General features: G+C 34.3%; 1 protein-coding gene across 3 annotated transcripts in view; it reads right to left on the bottom strand.

Moving 5' to 3' along the window:
- Positions 1-1,206: 1,206 nt before the first annotated feature.
- LOC124635853 (U8-agatoxin-Ao1a-like) overlaps positions 1,207-20,960 on the bottom strand; it is a 59,790-nt gene continuing 40,036 nt past the window's right edge. Inside the window, exons 1-4 of one of the 3 annotated variants that reach the window (XM_047171801.1) lie at positions 4,599-4,628; positions 4,115-4,229; positions 2,794-2,872; positions 1,207-2,340 (exon numbers count right to left, since the gene is read on the bottom strand). In XM_047171801.1, the coding sequence (XP_047027757.1) occupies positions 2,178-2,340; positions 2,794-2,872; positions 4,115-4,199 (327 nt within the window). In that variant the 5' untranslated portion in view covers positions 4,200-4,229; positions 4,599-4,628 and the 3' untranslated portion in view covers positions 1,207-2,177. Of the gene's footprint in view, positions 2,341-2,793; positions 2,873-4,114; positions 4,230-4,598; positions 4,629-20,960 lie in introns of those variants that run through there. The other 2 variants (XM_047171800.1, XM_047171802.1) reach the window with 2 other exon arrangements.

Here is a 20,960-nt window from a genome sequence, read left to right as displayed (position 1 = left end):
TATTTCTGTTGCTAAGTAAATTAGTTAAGTGATGCAGTGTGGGTGGTAGGTATTGTTTTATGAGATTACTTAATATTACCGTTACCCGCTTGATGCAATTTAAATAATAATAGCTTTATACTTATTAAAAACAATATTAATTTATTTCAGATCATGATAGAGGCATACAAGTAGAAAACTTAAAATACTTAATTTATTAAAAAAATAACGATTTTTTACGATTAACGATACGATTAACGAAGTAAGTTTAAAAAAAATAATCTATTAACTACGCATCGTGTGGAATTTCATAAAAGTCTCAAGTTTTTTTGTGAGAATTATTCATTTAACAAGAGGAATAATCCTCCTACCCATATTTTTAGCACAACGCAATCCTTTTTTTACGAGCCATTAACTAAGAATATTTTTTGCTCCCTCCCCTACAATAGGCAACAGAAGGGTCGAATTCGATGGTGACTATTCAAAAAGCTTTTAAATTTTTCAATTTTCTTTGTCATTCCTCTCAAAAACAGAAGAGTATTTTATTATAAAACTTATCCTTATATACAGATCATACTGCTAACCCTGTAATGTTCACGAACCATCATGGCCATAATCAGGGTTCCTTTTATACCCAAAATGGGATGAGCTAGTGAATAATACAAAGGCTGTATCCCAAATCGCCCTGATCGTCCATTTTTGCTTACACAGTAAAACAATTTAAAGAGTGAAAATAATTAATTTTGTCTCAAAAAGGGGACGGATCGTTCGAAACGATGCGATGGGTAAAAACGAGTGATTGATGAACTGAATAAAAAAGTTTCCAAACTTTGCTAATAATGGAGTTGGTGACGTTTTATTTTATGTACTTGGCGGTTGTTGGTTTTATCCTGTCATTTGGGTCCTTTTGTTTGATTTTGAGTAAAAAATATGGGCACAGTAAAAATACACTGAACATCAATCAAGCTGTGGGCGTATCTACGGACTGTATTCTAGATTTTTTTTATAAAGTACCTATGTATAAATGTATTCATCAGTTTCTTACTAATTCAAAGAACATGAGCTTCTATGGCATTATACCCTCAGCGAGCATGAAAAATTTGCGTTCATTTCATATTTGTATATTGAAACAGTGCGTCTGTGCTGACATAAATACTTATAAATAACTGTTCATTCTCCTCCTAATATCATAACAGGTTTTGTTAGAGAGATAAATAAGAACACCAATAAAGTCCATAAACATTTATTAATATAATTTATCATTTCCATATTCCAATATTAATATAATTATCATATTCCGCAATCGGGATAAGAAGCTACGTACACATGATCTACTTGGCTTCAATACCATATATTCTCCTGTCCGAGAGTCGCATACAATACATTAAGATTCGTTTTATTAATATTATATGAATTATGTATTGACACATTAATAATAGATATTTTAAAAATCTAAGGTGCCAATCGCAAATACAAATGGCGTTGTTATATATAAAGGCTTATAATAGCGTCTTTCACCAAGTTTTTCATTACCGATACTCTCTTACATGACTACAACATTTAGTTTAAAAGTACATTCATATTTTTTTTCTATTTTTAATGATCGCTAGTTCCTATTGACATAAGTTTACCATCAATTTAGCAGCTACTGCTCTCTACGATTAGCTTACTTAACTCTACATACATACATTGTAAGAGAATAGCTGAACTGCCTGCGCGGCGACGCGTCTCTTCGTCCTAACCAAAACATGAAACGCAACAGAAGTGGATGGCGCGTCGCCAGAGGCAGTTGCTGGCGTCTGATTCACCGAGCTTGACGTCGAGGCGTACTGATTGGGCAATAAGGCTGGGTGATTGCCCAACCACGTAAGCGGACACTCGGAGAATCAGAGAAATTAAACAAAAAACAAATAAACCAAGAGACCGAAGTCTAACGTCAAAAAAATACCATTTTACAAATGTTGTATATCATAAAAGGTCCAAAAATATTTCCGAACTAAAATCTAGGTCCCTGTTTTCAATTCGAATCTCTCTAGCCGATAGATGAAATTCTAGAGAGGGAACATAGAGAAATGAAAGGTAAGAGAACGCAAGGGGTCCGTTTGATAATGCAAATGTTGTCGTCCGATGGAGCGGCGGTCAGGTCGGCTGGTGGGAGCTGGTCGCCGCTTCAGGGGAGTCGGGAAGCGGGGTGCGGCCTACCCCCACTTCTGGAAGAGGCCCATGCGCTGGCAGCGACAGTTGGAGCCCCACAGATTGCACCGGCACGAGGAGGAATGGCAGCAGTCCCCGGGCCGGTGGTCGCAGTTGCCCCCTCGCTTCACACAGGCGCGCCTGAAAACGTAGATCAGCGACGATCGTCTGAAACCACATCATTGAACACTAGCCTAAGTTTGTGTCTATGGTAATGCAATGCTGGCGCATGCATCTGCTTCATTGAACTTTGCTCTTTGGAAGGCTGTCTGGTTTCTCCTTGACAGAGTTGGTAATTTGGATTTGCATTGTATAATAACGTTCTTTGCGTCTAACTAAACTTGGGATCAAACAAACGTATCATCTTTCTAGCAAATAAATCCGTGAAAAATTAAGAAAGTTGCTCTTTATCATTATTAAGACCTATAAATATTGAGAAAAAAACATGTGTTCTCAAACAAAATATTCAATTTATTCTATCGAACATTTTCTAAGTTCGCTCGAGTTCATAACTCCTATAATCACGATTGCTTCGTAAACATTTCTCAACATCCACCTCGTTTTACTAAATACTGTTCTACATTTGATTTTGATCTTTAAATTGTTAAGTATAGGACTCACTTTCCAACATCCTCGAGAAGCTGCAGATCAGCGGGATCTTCTCCGTAATCAGACAGATTTACTTCGACGTCGTCGTCTCCTGTTGACAAAACGCATTATTTATGGTCTTTGTTTTATATAAGGTTTAACAAGGAACTTGAGTTTCAAGTCGATACTTTGTATAACACTTATCGAGACTATAAAGTTCTGAAGTGTCCGTTACCCTCTCCGTATCAAATGATTTGTAAGTTTTATAAGAATGCTTGTTGTATTTTTCTATGTAATTTTTTTGATAACCGAAGAACACTTTTTAGCACGTAAAACATATGAGTTAGGCAAAATCGTCAGTATTATTATTTTTTTTGAAAGGAACACCAACTACTTCTATGTATAAATGTCAAAAATAGAAGGTTGTAGAGAGTAAAGGACTTACACAGGTGCCAATTACACGACACCCAACCAATTTGTAAGTGATTCTCTGTCGGCAGAGAATAGCTGAACAAAAGAAAGAAGTTCTTTCTACTGTTTTCTGTATTCTAAGCATTATTAAATACAAAGTGTCATACGTTGGCAAGCACATTCGCTTATTATATTCATAACGACCTTTATATGTTTCGTATCCAACGACATAATTAAGTTTATTTTCCATCTCAATGATATTTCCTTGTAAATTCTATCACACACTTTATCAAATGTTTTCATAGCGTTTTCGTATAAAAAAGCGGGGACTCCCAAGTCCTTAATTTGACGAAAACAACTTTTTCGTTTAAGAATTATTGAGAGTTTTTGTTTTTCACGGATGGGAAATCACGGAAAATAGATTCTTTTTCAAGAATATGAAAGTTTTTTGTCTCTTTGAGGAGTCTGAGAACGTATTTTTATCATAAGATGCTTTTTGTATGTTCAGCTTACAAATTATCTTTTGATGTTTTTTATTTCAGTATCAAATAAAAAATAAATTACGTGTATGCTATTTATTTAGTATTCCTATTCTATATAAGAAGAAGAAAAAATATTCCTCTAGAATATTTTTGTTAAAATTCTGTCAGCCGTTGTAGCGCACAAAAATGTAATCTAAATGAAAGTCGTTTCATTGATTCTGTTTATTGTTCTGATCAAACTATAAAATATATACCATACAAGAAAAAAAAACACTTCCATTTAGGTTACATTTTTCGTGCAGATTTGGCCATATAGCACATTTAATGCTACAGGTAAATTATAGCGACGGTACCAGGACATCAGAACAACACCAGAAAGACAACCCCGGCGAGCGGCATTCTGCTCACGCGGCTACCGAGACAGAACTTAACTAACTCCTCAGTGAGTAGCTATACAGTACCAGGGTCGATGAACGAGGCATGTGCCCACTCGGCGGCGAGCACGACAGCCGCTAGCGCCAGCAGGAGGGCGCCGGCGCGCGGCATTCTGCTCACGCGGCTACCGCGACTGCTTGCCTGGTGACATAGATTATTCATTCATTAAAAAAACTCTGGACAGACACATTAAAACAACTCTGAACTAAGATTTAATGTAAGGTCTCGGCTATTTCATTAATTTTAAGACCTCATAATATTGTCTAAAAGATATGTGGAGACGCATAAAGTGTTCCATGTTGTGTGTTGCGTAGCTGTGGCTGTGACGATACCTAATATTGAAAATGTTTAGGACGTGACAAGACAATCAAACATTATTGAAGACAAAGCTTGTGATCATACATCTAAAGAGCGCCTTTGCTAACACGAGTCCTTAAACGATTTCGAAACAAAAATCACTCCTTTTACCTCTCTATATCAGATATCAAACAAAACCTCGAAGTCGTATACCTTGCACAAAGCACTTAATTCAATAAAACTTCATATATTCTACGACATATCGAACACCGTAGATCATCTTCGAAAGATCACGTAGCAAACTTGCTACGCTTTTAGACTGCTACGGAGCTACGGTACTACGACGCTACGAAGCTATTAGAACCGGTCCGCGCCATTGGATTTCCGAACCGTAGTCTATTAACCCGTAACCATGGTAACGTAAGACAAGCGGTCCCAGTTTATTGTGTAGAAGACCTTGATAACATCGTTGTATATGGAGCGGAATAGAATTACAAATTGACAGGTCGAAGCTGTGATGTCAAGTGGAAATTCGCACTTTGTCTGTGTTTTTGGGCTCAATATTTTTTTCGACTTTAAACTTCGACTTTAAGTAAGTACAGCTTTGGTTTGATTTTAGTGAATATACTAAAGTGCTCTTAACGTACACATATCAATAAATTCAATGACTACCTCCAAAACAAATGCCCTAGAGAAAAACTGAAGTTAAAAAATACACACTAGAATTGAACAGTCAGTTTGTAAACTGAACTTTAACAAACAAAACGAAGTAAACTCACTGTAAACCAAACAAACTATTCAAAAGACTTCCTAGAAATCCAAACGAGAAAAAATGAAATATCCGACAAAAAATATACAAATTGTGAAAAAATATGTTGGCGAAAAACAAACGTACCGCATATGTATAAACTCTTTAATAAAATTTTGTCTGTTTGACACGACGTTCGCAGTTTTCAAGTATTCATAACTCGTTTTGCGTGTCTCGTTGTTGTATTGTATCAGATACTCTTTCCTGGTCTTGTAACATGCTTGTAAGATGTAAGCAACTGATTTTTTGAAGTGATTTTTCAATACTATTGACCAGCTGTTTTCTAGCAGTTTAAAATAAAATTGATGGTTACTCAAGAAGAGCTTTCCAACAGTGAAAACAACAGTTTCTAGACGCCAAGTTTCATCTAAAACTATTTTTACTATGTACTATTTCAAAGTTAACCTAAATATTAATTTTTTGACGCTATTTTGTAATTATTATTTTAATTAAATTCATTTTAGATATTAAGTGTAAATAATTTGTTAGTAAATCTGTTATAAATTTTAGAACACAAATTGTAATAAACTTTAATTATAAGTAAATAAGTATCGACTTCCAAACGCCATAATTTAATGAAAAATTAACGTTATTTCCACATGAGTAAGTTTAATTTACTTTGTAATTACTGTAACAAAATACATTATGCAAAATACGCACCCGTGTGTAAGGGATTAGACGCCGGTAAATATTAACTTCAGTCTAACTTTAAATTAATATATTTCATGTTTCGCAGAGTCATCAAAACATGCATATATTACATGTTGGCATGGATATTTTATTTGAATATATATTCATCTTTTGTCGTTGTAAAGTGATACTGAAATGGTTTTTACAGATAATCAGTTTAAGATACAGCCTCATATAAAGAATATGTTAAAACAATTCTTGTATCATTTTGCTTTATATGAAATAGAAATGTCACATTTTTAAAAAGTTTTTTCTCCTTGTTGAAGAGAATTAAGAAGTACCTACCTACATAAAAACAAACGAAAATCACACACTAACAATGAAACACACACTAACAAACCCATGAAAAAAGCGAATAAACAACAAGCCAATCGACCTGCCAAAAATATTCAAAAACGCCTTCCTTCCTCCTTCCTCGTACCCCTACTCCTCACATTCATTCTTCCTCCTAACCTTTCCCTCCTTTCATCCTTGTGAGGACAAATTGTCACCATCTCCGATACACTGACAACAGTTCCCATTTTATCAATTGTGACGTGAAGATATGGATCAAAGATTTATGCAGAACGGTTATCCGAACTATTTGTATTTGTAAACTTGACGGGGCAAAATATTGTTGCTTTTATTTTTGTGGTAAAGTTTCGATTGAAGAAAAGTAAACATATTTTTCACCGACTTCCTAAAAAGGAGAAGATTCTCAAATTGGATGGTTGTATTTTTTAATAATTGAATTAACAAAAAAAAACTCGTTTTTTTTTTAATTTGTTGACAAAAAAATCACTTAAACATAAATCCTCTTTTAAAGGTAAATAAATTCTCAGTTTATTCCAGTCCGTTAAATTATATTTGGAGCTATATTTCACAATTATTATTAAATTATAACGTAATAAATCAAATTGTGTTGAAACAAAGGAGGGGTAGGAACGTACCCCAAAATGTCTGTCAGACTGCAAATGGCAGATTTACGATGAACGTGGTTTAGCGTGATTAATTGCAAATGACTCTATCGCATTGTTGTTTGCGCTTTGGTAATTATTATTTTTTGTAAAAAAATCATATGTTCAGTATTTATTTGTGTAGCTTTTTCATCCTCTTTGTTATGTTATATTAGACAAAAATATGAATTAATAGATAATTGTGGAAAAAGTATACCATCGTTGGCTTGAAAGTATTCAACACTACACGACTGCTTTAAAAATATGTTGTATTCTTGTTCTGTTAATCCGGTATTAAATCATCTTCTTACTATAAAAACGAACAATGCCAATGTGATATCTTAAACATCACAGAAAACTCAAAAAAAAAGGCGTCACGTATTCCATTCAGGGGCGCGTCGATAAACCGGGGTGAAACCAAGGCACGTCCCTTCTACGTACAAGTACGTAATAAACCAACGTTAATTGTGGGGACCGCTAAACAAAAGCTACTGTATTTTGTCTTAGGCTGTATCCTCACTGTATTGTGCTGGCTTCATAATCGATCGTATTCAAGAGTTCAGGTCCTTGGCCCGAGTAGACGTCTACACACTAAATACAATTTTAAACAGCTGAATGGGACGATATATTCTAAATACATATAAGACAATTATAGTGGGAATCTTCAAAAAAAGTAAACGTTGTGTTGCTCTGAAAAAACAAAGTTTTATTTTAACATAAGTTAACACTTTTTTAACAACTAAAACAGTAGAAATCAGGATTACAATCCTACCTGAAAAAACAAAGAAATGAAATTAATAGTTTATTATTTCACTTGTCGATTCCTCTTCCACCAAAGTATGTATAATAATTTATTGTTTACGTTCACCTAGCCTCACTATCGCCACACCTCTGCTTTATTCAAATAGGCAGTCGCTCCTTGTAAAGCACTGGTACTCAGCTGAATCCGGTTAGACTGGAAGCCGACCCCAACATAGTTGGGAAAAAGGCTCGGAGGATGATGATGACCTCTGCTTTATTCACAGTACCGCCATGACACCAGTCTTGACAGTAACGCCATCTAATAATAATGAAGGTAAAACAGGAACTGTTTTATCTACAGAGAAATAGCTTAAAGAAATCTAATTTCTTTACATACATTTAGAAGTAAACGTGTTGAGTATTTTGTAACTCTACTTATAAACACGTTGGCACTACTTCGCTACGCTATGCGCCTCGCTGTTACCACTTCATGCAGCCCCAAAAGTAAAAAACCGGCCAAGTGCGAGTCGGACTCGCTCACGAAGGGCTCCGTACCAGAGCAAAAATTATCAAAAAAAAAAACAAAATATTTATTTTATTCTAGTTTTCAGTATTTGTTGTTATAGCGGCAACAGAAATACATCATCTGTAAATTCAGCTCTCTAACTATCACGGTTAATGAGATACAGCCTGGTGACAGACGGACGGACGGACGGACGGACGGACAGAGGAGCGAAAACAATAGGGTCCCGTTTTACCCTTTGGGTACGGAAACCAAAAAAGTAACACTTTTTCGATAAGCACAGAAAAAATGATTAAAGTTGGTTAAAGGTGATCCTTAGGTTGGCATGCACATATACAAACAAACTCTTTATAAGTCCTAATTTACAAGACTGGAAACTGAAGAAATATGAAGGACCGATCAGTGGAAAAGCGGCCTTACGCAGGTACGGGGTAAAGAGGTTGTGAAGGTATATACTATATTCCTTGATGATGATGAAGTGGTGAGGACGGTTACATATCTCGAGTACCTACTGGACCTTTTGTAAATGGAGATACGTTTTCATGAAGGCTTTATGTGAAGAAGCATTAATTTTATGAACTTTCAGGTAGACAAAACTCATTAACTGTACTTTATGTGCAAAAGCTGTTATTTACTTGTTATGTTAGTTAATATTCGATGTCATTATTTGTACCTATAAATAAATTAATAGTTTAAAAAACAGTAGAAAAACTAAAGGTTTTCTAAATGCAGGAACCAAAATCCATCATGGAGTTCCAGTTCATATCTTCCGGCTCCATCATCAGATCAGTTTGACAAGAACGATTATATTATCACCATTGGAAGATGGTTAAATTACTTACCTTAGAGTTCACTACATAGTTACTTACATAACATAATAAAAGCATGTTTAAACAACTCTTTATGACAGTGGAGAAAACATTCTATAGTACGTCTTCATTACAACTCGGAAGTCTCAGAACAACAATATAGTTAATTAAAATCCCACCAAAAACATTAAATGTAAAAAAAAGCCAATCCTCTACGCAATTCCTCCACCGTAAAAAGTTTTGAGATCGCATAGAAGCAAAGTCCTGTTCTACTTTATTTGTAATAATAAATCAATATTTTGTGACTATATCAATATGCGATCTCAAAACTTTTTACGGTGGAGGAATTGCGTAGAGGATTGGCTTTTTTTTACATTTAATGTTTTTGGTGGGATCTAATTTATTTTTTGTAGGTCTCTTTCTTCTCTAAGTATATAACAAATTAAATTAACTTACATGCAACTAAATAAATATATAACAAACTAAATATGTACACCTAAAGTAGCACGTAAACAATATTTTATTTTACCTAAAATAATTCGAAATTGTCGAATTTTTTAATCGAATATCTTTTAGAATAAAAGAGATTTATTTCAGAGGTAGATGACGCTATCACATGAAATTATTTGATTTTTTTTAAATACTACTTATACTAAGCTATGTAACGAAACCATAGCGCGATTTAGACCAGGACAACGCCATCTATCGAGCGAGCATGCAGTGTTTATCGCACTGCATTAATATGAAAGATTTTATCATTATTCATTTCATTTTAACCTAGCTTTATTATTCATATGTTGTATATTTAATACATAATAATAATATACCACTACGTAACAATAAAACAAATAGTTACATTTTGTACATAAATAAATAACAAAGTTATCAATGCAGTCAAAATTCATACACAGTGTTCTTGAAAAACCGCAAATATAAATTTGTTTCCTATTTTTTTATTAAGTTTTAAGGTTTTTATAATTTTCCCTTTATATGTAGCTAATAATCTATCTTGGTGCCAATTTTGAAGGTTCTAAGTTTGCTAGAAGTACCTTAGACTTTTGATGATCGGTCAGTGAGTGAGTCAGTGACAAAATGGTGTAACTTTGATCGCTCATAACTCGTAAACTATTTATTCAGATGTCTTGTAATTTTGAGACTGAGCTTGTTCTAATACTTACTCTTGGTCATCGAAAACCTAAACTCTTAGCTTTGTTCACATTGAAGATACAGGGAGCTGAAATAGCCTCGAAACGCTTCGAGAAAAGATGGTACGGCCGTGCCCGCTTTGCTCGAGTCTTGGCTGGGGCACTGCCGTGCCCTCAGATCACACTTATATTAAATTGAGTCAATAATTAACACCATTAATACAAAAGCCCGTCTCAATTACGAAGGGAATGTTCGGAGCTAGAACTAATAAATTATTTATGGTTCTGTAATAGAACCGGTGATGAACGGTTGTATCATATCAGCTACTAGTTATAGTAATCGGTAATTAATATAACCAGTAGTTGATATTGCCGTATTCCGAAGGAATTTTTTGGCTTTATAAGTATTCGATAGTATATGTAATACAAACTTTGTTCCAATTATACCCCTGCTATTCGTTTTTGCTTTGAAAAATGTATATTTTGCTTAGATAGTATCTGCATGAGGAACTAGAAAAATTACAAATCGATAACCGATTCAAAACTTGAGCTACCTGAATGGAATTTGCGACACATTTTAAGTATATTTCTTATCACCGTTGGAAGTCTTAATATTCATTCAACTTTAACTTTTTACTAAGTTATCTTTGGCGTTTTCTTTTCATACAAAATGCATTTAATGCACCAGCATTTACCCATAGTGAACGGCGTAAAAACCCCGCGGGTCAACTTAAAAAGATTATTATCGTTTCAACTTCCCTTCCTGAAAGGTTTCACAAATCCAACCTCGTTACAGATACTAAAAGTAATACAACTTTCTTACTTTATCTAAAGAGGAAAATCGTTTCTACAAACTTTCTTAGATTTCGAAACGGTGCCTTTGCACACTTGGATACCAGTTTGCAATTAGAATTATCGAACAAAGGCAAGTTTTGGAAATACGACTATGCTCTTTTTATCTTCGTTACTATGTCTGTTTTGTGACGTGATTTTTAAACAGATAAATTGTATTAAAGTGTGGTTTAACTTAGAATAAAATAAGTAGGCTTTTAATGATATTTGTAAATCTTCTAGGTATTATTAATTTAATGGTAAGCTAACATACGCAAAAGGTTATTCGATATCATGACTGTCAACATTAGTCAAATAAGTATTAATTAAAGTAGGTCGCCGGAAGACGCTGGATGCAGGTCGCCTCCAACAGGTATCTGTGGAGATCTAAAGGGGAGGCCTATGTTCAAGGAGATGATGATGATGAAAGTAGGTATGTTGATCTTTTATTCAGAATTTTATAAAAATACTAAAACATCGCAAAAGAAACCGTCTTAAAATACTTTCACAAATAAAAACAGGAATATCACGACAAAGTTTTAGTGACGTCACGCGCAGTCGCTTCGAGGTGCGAACTGCAATACATAGGTCACTGGGCGCCTTTGAAATCAACGTAATGCCAACTGCAGTCGTCATACAACGCTGCAAAGCCATTAAAATGCACCTTATTATAGAAAAACGCCAGCATTTTAAAGGAACAAGTTAAAGTACTGTTCTGCGCTGAATAAACTTGGTTCTTATTTTAAAATACTTGGTACGAAAGTTCTTTTATGATTTCCAATTGTGTGAATGAATGAGTTTATTTATAATTTGCTACCTATTTCGTGATTTACTGTTTCTTCTTTTATGGGTGCTAAACTGTTCGCAAGAAATAACTGCATTGATTGTAGAAATAATGTATCCTAGTATGATGTATGTGTATTTTCGTAATAATACAGTCACGGTCCATTTCGGAATTGTAAACATATTTTTCCGCCACTTTGATATTACGAGCAACAAAATTATATGAAAAAAAAAACGTATATTGGAGAATCTCAACATCGTAAACGTGTACATTAATCAACCATACGAAAACCTTTCAGAGTACCGATACCTACTCCTTTCAATAGGGGAGCCTTACGCCATTCTCTCTGGCACGCGAAACAAAAGCCCTTCATAATATGAACAGCGACCTCAGGAACCACTTAATTAAACACTCCTGCCCCCAAAGGTAGACGTATCAATTTTGCTGGAAACCCGATACTTGTGAAGGAATTTGGGTTCGAGTTTTTCATGTTGAAAAATGAAAATTTGTTGCAGGCACTTTTGTCAATTTCTATGTAGTATGTGTTAGTTCTTCGTTTAATTAGAATAAAAATCTCTAGAATGACTCATTCGTTAGATCGATTTTGATGTAGGTACGTGTGTTCTTTTCGGGAGGAGGACTTTCATAATTTACCAGAAAATATACTTTAAATAGAACTATAGAGTACACTGTTTAAGAGAACAATTTTTGTACTCAACATCTATTCGGATGCGAAAAGCGTTCGTACCTACGAATTCGTAAATGTGTACTACACATTCATACATATTAACGAGAAAATATGTATGAATAATATTCTCAGTATAATTTCTTATTAAGTGTAAGTTTAGTAAAGTCTTATTAAGTGAGTGAATAAATTAAATATTCTCTTTCCGGGAAATCTATGACTACGTGGACTAATTCAGTGAAGGTTCCTCCGAATTTTGATTTGCAAATTTTGATATGATGGGGTAAATTAATTCAGTCATGCCTGTATTAAGATAATATAAAAGATAGCTGTAATTTGTATTAAAGTCTACCTGTGTATTTATGATAGAACCAAAAATTACTGAAAATAATTGTGTATCATTTCTACCAACTGATAATTTTTAATACACGTAAAGTCGGGGCGGATTGCTTGGTCGAATAAATCCCGATTCCAGTTTGCTACTGCGTAACGTCTCGCAGAATCCCAATAAGGGCAGATAATTTTGCCATTTAAAGTTAGCCAAAGGCTCGAAACTTTCTCAAGCAATTCATTTCATTAAAGGTATAAAGCGTAAGTTTGGCAATAACAGCTTTGACAACAAAACTACGAAACTCAAGTTGTTCGGGCCAATAAATCTGTTTATTGCTCGTATCTGTAGAATAAACAAGTTTTACTATAGAATGTTCGATATGCGGGTCGCGGGTTTGAAGCCACAACTGGTTTGGTCCGTTCCTTAGTGATAGGTTGCTCAGCAACACGGATTTTGTTACCTGTAAGTGTACAAGGATCCATAACCACTTATTTTCAATATTAAATGTTGAAACTCAGATTAATGCTCGGTCAGTATAATTAAATTCCTGTCTGATTACAACTAAAATAATTATTTGATACACATTCTTGCCAAAACAAACACAGGATTCTACGTTCAATGTAATAAAATCAAAATATATATACAATATTTCGTGTTCTTGCATACATTGGTGTATAGAGTAGATATAGGTACTGTTATGAAATTCAGATTCAAGTGAAAGTTCGCTTTAAGCTAGTATTGTTGTCTGGATTCCTAAATAACTGAGGGAGTTAATTCCAACAATTGCTCCAATGTTTGGCCAACTGCTTCAATCCTCTTGAACTGGAGCGTATAGCAGACTATGCGTTCCAAATACAAGGCCAATTTATTGGTCAAATAGTTGGCCGAAGATGTATTTTAGTAACTTAAGTATATTTGTGTGAAAAGGGAAATCCAAATATTTTTAGGGTGCGTCCACATCTGGCGAATGCGCCGCGAATGCGCAGCACGCGAGCCGATCGCGAGCTGTTCACGAGCTGCGCGCGTGCATTTTTGTTCGTGCGCCGCTTCTGCGCCGCCCGCGCGCAGCTCGCGCGCGACCTAAGCGCCGCACGCGAGCGGCGCGCAGGCGGCGCGCGACTTCTGCCATCTTCGATAGTACTGAGCCAATATACGGAACTGTAAGGGCGAGGACTGATTGCGCGCAGATCGCGCGCCGCTCGCGCGCTCTATACGAGCCTTGCGTGAGTTGCGCTAAAGAGGCGCACCGAACTATTGCAGTGACTGCACGCGCGCAGCTCGCGATCGGCTCGCGTGCTGCGCATTCGCGGCGCATTCGCCAGATGTGGACGCACCCTTACTGTTATCGAATAATGTGTATCGGTACGTGATCTGCTTGGCAAAATAATTAATAATTTAGATAAACAAAAGATCACAGCCGCAGCATTTTTCCTAATAATTTTAGTATTTTCTCCTATGTCACGGAATTATTCTCGTACCGTAAACTGGTTTGAGTCTTTATATACGAGGTTTTATTACTGGTTGTTAAGTCGTAGGCCGAAGGTTAATATCGTCACGTTGGAATTAATTTTCTTGTAACAGCTTCCAGCGATTAAAAAAGGCGGATAACTGGTCTTCAATATTCTACAAAACCGGGACAAAATTAAGGAATGCAGGAGTTCGTTTTTAATCATTTTTCTTTTTGGATTTGTAAGTAAATACTGTATTGTTTGTGGCAATATTGTTTTTATTGACTTGAATAAATTCAACTCAGATCCAATTTGTTAATATCTAAATAAAAGTTTTATGACTTTCGTAATCCATAGTTTACGGTTAAATAATTTCATCAATTTCTAGTTATGTCCTCACCAATTTTATTTAAGGAATAACTAACATACACAATGCCATTTAAAATGTACGAATAATGGTTTAATTAATATCTCATGATTTGCCAGTTTCATCTATTTGGAGATCTAATTCTAGTACGCTAGTCTGAAACAGTGCCAACGTATAAATTAACGTTACCATTAATAAACCATCTCGCTGTTTAAGCTCAAAATTCAAATTAACCTGAACGGGAACTTATAGCAGGCCAATTAGCATAACAATGATAATTTGAATAAATTATGTCTACAAAGTTGGTTGTAATTACGAATAGTTTTAAGTAAATATCTGGAATTATTTACTCAATAATCAAGTTTGAACCAATATTGTTGTTAGTGAAACTAATTTGATTACAAACATTGGCATGAAATGTTACTGAAGATTGAATTAAATTAATTTATTAGGTGGTGTTCGCGTTTTAGAAAACTTTTTGAAATATGGAGAAAATTAGCTATTATTAAACATGCGAAAGTTTGTAAGGATATAATGTATGTTATGGGATACCTCAATGTCGGTATGTTTGTTACAGGTTAACGCATCTTTCTCTTTGGGTTTTTTTTTCTCAGAACATTACTACTCACTAACGAATTGTACTTCTAAAAATAAAGGGATTTTATGTCGATCTGAAGTTTTCGCTACCGAAATTGTAAATCTCGACAAAGAAAGAAGTTGTGTAACTAACCTTTATATAAAGTTAAGCCATAATTTTCTAAGAATTTCGTTATAGCCATTAGAGGCCTTTGTAATTTAATAAGCATATTTCACCTATAGATTGTGTTAACATTGGAATTATGATTGACGTAAACAATTTACAATAATAGTCACCTTATTTTTGAAAGTAAGAGATAATTTTGTTTGTCAAGTCAACAATTTGCACCTTTATTTATTTGGTTCACCAACAATTGTTTACACGATACAAATATTAAATACAATCATCATAATACAATACTGGTGTTACAATCTCTTAAAGGAAAGCCCAACATGCATTATACTACTAAGTTAAAGTTTAAATTATGACAAAATAATGATACATACAAATACGACAATGTGAAAATTGAAATTAAATTAAACATTACCATTTAAACATTATGTAAGTAATTTCCCAACATTGTAAAAAGTTCTTATAAATGACTATAAGTGACTTACGAAGGGTAAGTGTAGAGATCATAATGCAAGAACCAAAAAACAAAATCTGATACTTTCTAAAAATATAAATAAATAGCTAAAAGGCAGATAAATTGTACCTAAACTAAAATGTATCAGGTATCGATCTTACAACGTAGTGTTTGGTAGTTTACCCTCACGAGATACTAACTGCCTAAGAGTTGAGAAACCTACATTGAGTATGCCAGAAACTTTTACTTTAGCCCCACATGTATTGTTTTGCGATAACTAAAGAATTTGAAAATAAAATGAGTTAGAAAACGTGTTCTTGTTATACATATGTTGATTTTTTTGTGTTTGCAGCTAAACACGCTATAATTTATAAACCTATACCATTTAGACGACAACATATAAATATTTATTTGGAAACGTGTTTTTATCACACACACGTAATTACACAATGTAGGTTTAGTTATTTCAAAGACATATGTAACAATAATCTTACGTAATATAATACAACTCAGTTTCCAAAAACACAGGTGTTGAGAGAAAACGATTTCCCTCAACCTAAGGATTCTAAAACGTCGTAACCGCCAGCGTGTTCAAACACAAAATCGACCGTTTTTAATTTGTTTACAAAAGGGGGAAGTTATCTAACATTTATTGAGCAATAAAGTTTAAAACCCCTTACAATAGGAGAAATGAACGTTGTTATCTTTCCCGCGAATGTAGCTGAGAGTTTGAGAACAATTGGGGTCTGATAAGATCAGAACGGTCGTGTATGACATTGCTTAGATGAGAATAGTCTGACAAGAATTTTGAAAATGTTGTGAACAATTTTCTTTACTAACTTGTATTGTTTGAAATTGTAGTTTGGATAGTTGAAGCTTTAATCAAAATGTTAAGATGAATAAAAAATATTTCTACACAAAGATGTACCTTTAGAATATTTTGTATACCCAGATTATTGTTGAGCTTACAATAAATTATGTAAAAATTATCTTTCGTTAATTTAAATTGTTCTTTCATAAAATCTATCTTCTATCGAGATTCTAAAGAGAGCGTCTAAAGCAAAGCTGTTAATATTCGATTATTCAGCAGAATTTACTTCAATATCTACAGAAGCGATATCGCCTGGTGGCTTTACCCATTAACCGACAAGGTCCTTCTAATTAGTACTCAGTTAATAACAACGTTATCTTACATCGCAGGCCACGGGTAATGGGGCTCTTTTATCCTTTTAACTCCAAAAAGCAAGGAAAATATTAAATTATAATAAAATACCAGTATTTATTTCTTTAAATCTTTAAATAAATAAATAAAAACCGGCCAAATGCGAGTCGGACTCGCGCACGAAGGGTTCCGTACCGATTCATAAAACGGAAAAAGAAATCACGTTCGTTGTATGGGAGCCCCCAAAAATATTTATTTAATTCTAGTTTTCAGTACTTTTTGATACAGCAGCAAAAATAATACATCATCTGTGAAAATTTCAGCTCTCTAACTATCTTGGTTCATGAGATACAGCCTGGTGATAGACGGACGGACGGACGGACGAACAAACAGAAGAGTGAAAACAATAGGGTCCCGTTTTACCCTTTGGGTACGGAACCCTAAAAACTATGCTAGTAAAAAAACTAAAAAGCTTTAAAAAATGGGCACGAATTGTAACGAATAAATAATATTTATAAGATGATTACACTAGGATACAACAGTATAGATTCTCAAAGAATTCTTTGCCATCACAGTAGATAAACATATTTGTATCATATTATTGAGCAGCTTAATTTTTGTGTAGTTTGTTTTAACTCTACACAAAATTGAATAAATATTCGAGTTATATTAGTTGGACTACAATGTTTATTTAACTTTTATTTGTTGTTGTTGTTTATGTGTTTTATTGTTAGTACTTTTTATTCTGCAAACGAAAGTTTTGTTAACAAAACACACACTGTTTTCTTTTAAGGTATTTTCTTTAGCAAAATTGCCTAAAATATTTTCCATTTTTCCATCCTAAAACTACAATATATTTTTAGTTTTATATCAAGGGAATTGGGGACATTAAGCGGCCTAAAAGGCAATGTCGGAGTAATAACTGTCAATGTGATGGATGTACTGACATAAAGGCCAAAGTCTCGACTGAAGTATGTGTAAATTGTACCCCACTGATGTTATAAAACTTCAGTATTTTTTTTATAGTAGAATAGTTTCAAGATAAAAATATTACTTGTATAGAAAAACTTTTTTTTTTACGACGTCAAAAATCATCAAATGATCCCTCCCGCTGTGGGTTAGCATCGGTGAGGGAGTGTCAGACTCTTACTGACTAAAAACCGTCGTGTTCCGTCGTAGGCCTTTTATGTACCAGGGCCGCGGTATATCTTTCGAACAATCCGCAGCACCGGCAGGCCTTGGCCCTTCTGGGCCCCGCTGGGGATGTATAGATAAACTTCGTTTTGCGATCAATAATGAAAAAAATGGTTATTATATTAAACACTTTTCATGTATATACTTAACCTTATACTCATATTCGTATTATTAATGCAAAAATAAGCGTACCTAGTTGTGTAACACTTACACGGCCGAATCGATTTATTCAATCGATCAAATTACTTAAGAAACATGATTTAAAACGAGGTAAACAACTAGTTCTATCAAACGCGTTTTATTATTTATTTACACTCCCAGTATTATCTACCAAACAAAAACAAAGGAGAAACCTTTTCATCATCAGCATCAAACCTGTAAACTCATTTAACTTTGCAATAGCACCTACATTTTAATTGCCAGATACACCCATACACACACACATAGACAGCGCAATGCCATAACAACATTCACCCACAATCAAAGCGATGTCTATAATGGAAGGGTTAATTAAGCCGTGTTCACACGTTCGACGCCAAACTCTCGTCTGCGTAGGAACTAAACTGAATGATAGGTAGGAACATTTGCAATTACATTTGTGACGTGCCCTAGTCTTTGAGTGTGAACCTGGCTTTTGCTTGGGGTAACGTTCATTTGTATAGACTTCCAATATGTCTGTATTTTAAATGTGGAAGGTGTCAGATTTTATTGAAATTAAAGAAGAAAAAATATGTCTCTTTTCACCCTCTGCTTAGCATTATGAGCCATATAACTGTCAATTTTCATCTAAATCTGTTCCGTGGTTTTAGCTTGAAAGATTAACAAACATACATACCCATACACATGCATTCTAATACACATGCGAATTATTATTATAAACTAGCTGTTTCCCTGCGGTTTTACCCTCGTCCTGTGAGAACTTCTGGCTGTACTGGTGTGTAATATGTACAGAGCTAATTTTTCAAATCGGTTCAGCAGTTTCGGAGCATTTAGGGTACAAAGAAACAAACAAAAAAATGTTGCCATTTTTTATATTAGTTTACCTACATGTATGAAGTATTATTATAATGTAAGTATGATAGCCAATCACCCGTCCATCTAATATGATGCGGCATCCAAACTAAAATTTTCATAGTATTGATGTTAATTGAAAATATTCGTTGCGTGAATTAAATGTCAATCGGTGACGATTGATTAATGGCCGAGTGTTTTGGGAATTGGTTGGTGATAGCCTTTGTTTAGCAATGATGCAGGTAATACGATTGTTAACGATATGTCCAGGGTAATCGATTTTACAATTGTTTGATTAATTAATTGGCCAATATTTGTAATGTTAGTCTGAATTTGAATGTACTGTAGTGATCACAAAAGTAGGTATTATATAAAGAAATACATATTTGATCAATATTTGAGTTGCTATAAGAATGGTAAAAATATAGTACGTAAACTAAACTTTAGCTGAAAAGTTAATAATGATTTAACTTAATATCCAACTCAGAGAAACGTAATTATTATTCTTGTACACCAGTATTTTGTTGAACACTTTAAATATTCAACAAAACTAAAATTAAATAGCAGCTGTTACATTAAAACTAACTTTAAAAACGAATTAAACTTCTCCAACCGTACAGTACCGCAAAATAACTATAATAATCTTGTTTTAGTTTACCGCAAGCACAACTTTTAAAAGTAAAACTTTTTAAGTTATACGAAACAGAACCTTTTTGATGTTTTTGTGGCAGAAATTATTTTACATTAGTCTAGTAGATAGAACTGCTCGTCTCGGTGTCGCGCATGTTTAAATCTCACATTGTGTGATTGCAAAATAAATATAACGAGTATGTTTTTTCAGAATTTTATAAACATGGGTATTCCTTAAAAGTACTACACCTGTCTGTAAAATAAATTATACATAGTAGGATAACAAAGTCTTTGAACAATCAGCTAGAAATGTCTCCTACGTCATAATTGCATTTAAGTTAATACATTACACAAACACTCTGACCCAACACAAACCTTTTGGCATAGTGCAACTTACTGTACCAGTTCCACAAAGACCCAATAAAGCATCACTCCTAAATTTGATTACTTCCTAAAATGTCCCCGATTCGGCAACTGAATAAGAGCAGAAATCTTTAGGGACATTACATTTACACTTGGGGCGCAGTAAAAGGTACAATCGTTAAATAAGACAAGTAATTTAACGCATGAAGGGGCCACGTGGCTGCCTCATTGGCCAAGGTCCGCCTTTTAAATGAAGGCTTTCAAAAGGAAGGCCTTTTGGCTGAGAGATAATGTGTTGCCAGACGTGTGGAGTGGCGATGTTTATCGACTTGAGTGAAGGGTGTTAGGGTGTTGTGTACTTTTTTGTTCGAGGCAGTGTAAATGATTAATTTGTGTAAACAGTTTCACATGGGGGGATATGGAGAGAAAGATATTGTTGCTAGAATATTTTGCGCGTCATGTTATTCAAAAATTCAATGCATGAACGTGAAAAAACAAGCGCATATTCTTGACCACAATACTTGTGTATTGTGTATGAGATAATAATGATTTCAACATAGCTGTGACATATAACCTAATAATCCCGTAAACAAATATAGACTGTAAGTTTCCTCATAACATACAGAACTTTCTAACCCTTAGTTTACATAACTCTTATACATCGTATGTAGCATATAAACATACACACACACACACACACACACCGACATATACAAATAAACAGAAAGTATGACGTCTGTCGATTCAAGGCGAGGCGGTAAGCAAGTTTACGGTAACACGATCGCGACTAAGTGTTTGCGATGTCGTACAAATAATTTGCTTCGTTTGCTCGGTTATTCTTAGCCATGTTAGAATGTGGTCAGTTTTTCTGAAATACAGTGTAAAAGTATGAGGTATAAAAATATAAAATTTTCTTTGTTGTTAAGCAATTTTTAAATCGAGTGTTGACTTAAGA

The sequence above is a fragment of the Helicoverpa zea genome, chromosome 13, assembly GCF_022581195.2.
Source record: "Helicoverpa zea isolate HzStark_Cry1AcR chromosome 13, ilHelZeax1.1, whole genome shotgun sequence".
Lineage (NCBI taxonomy): Eukaryota > Metazoa > Arthropoda > Insecta > Lepidoptera > Noctuidae > Helicoverpa > Helicoverpa zea.
This window is presented reverse-complemented; position numbering and strand designations above follow the sequence as displayed.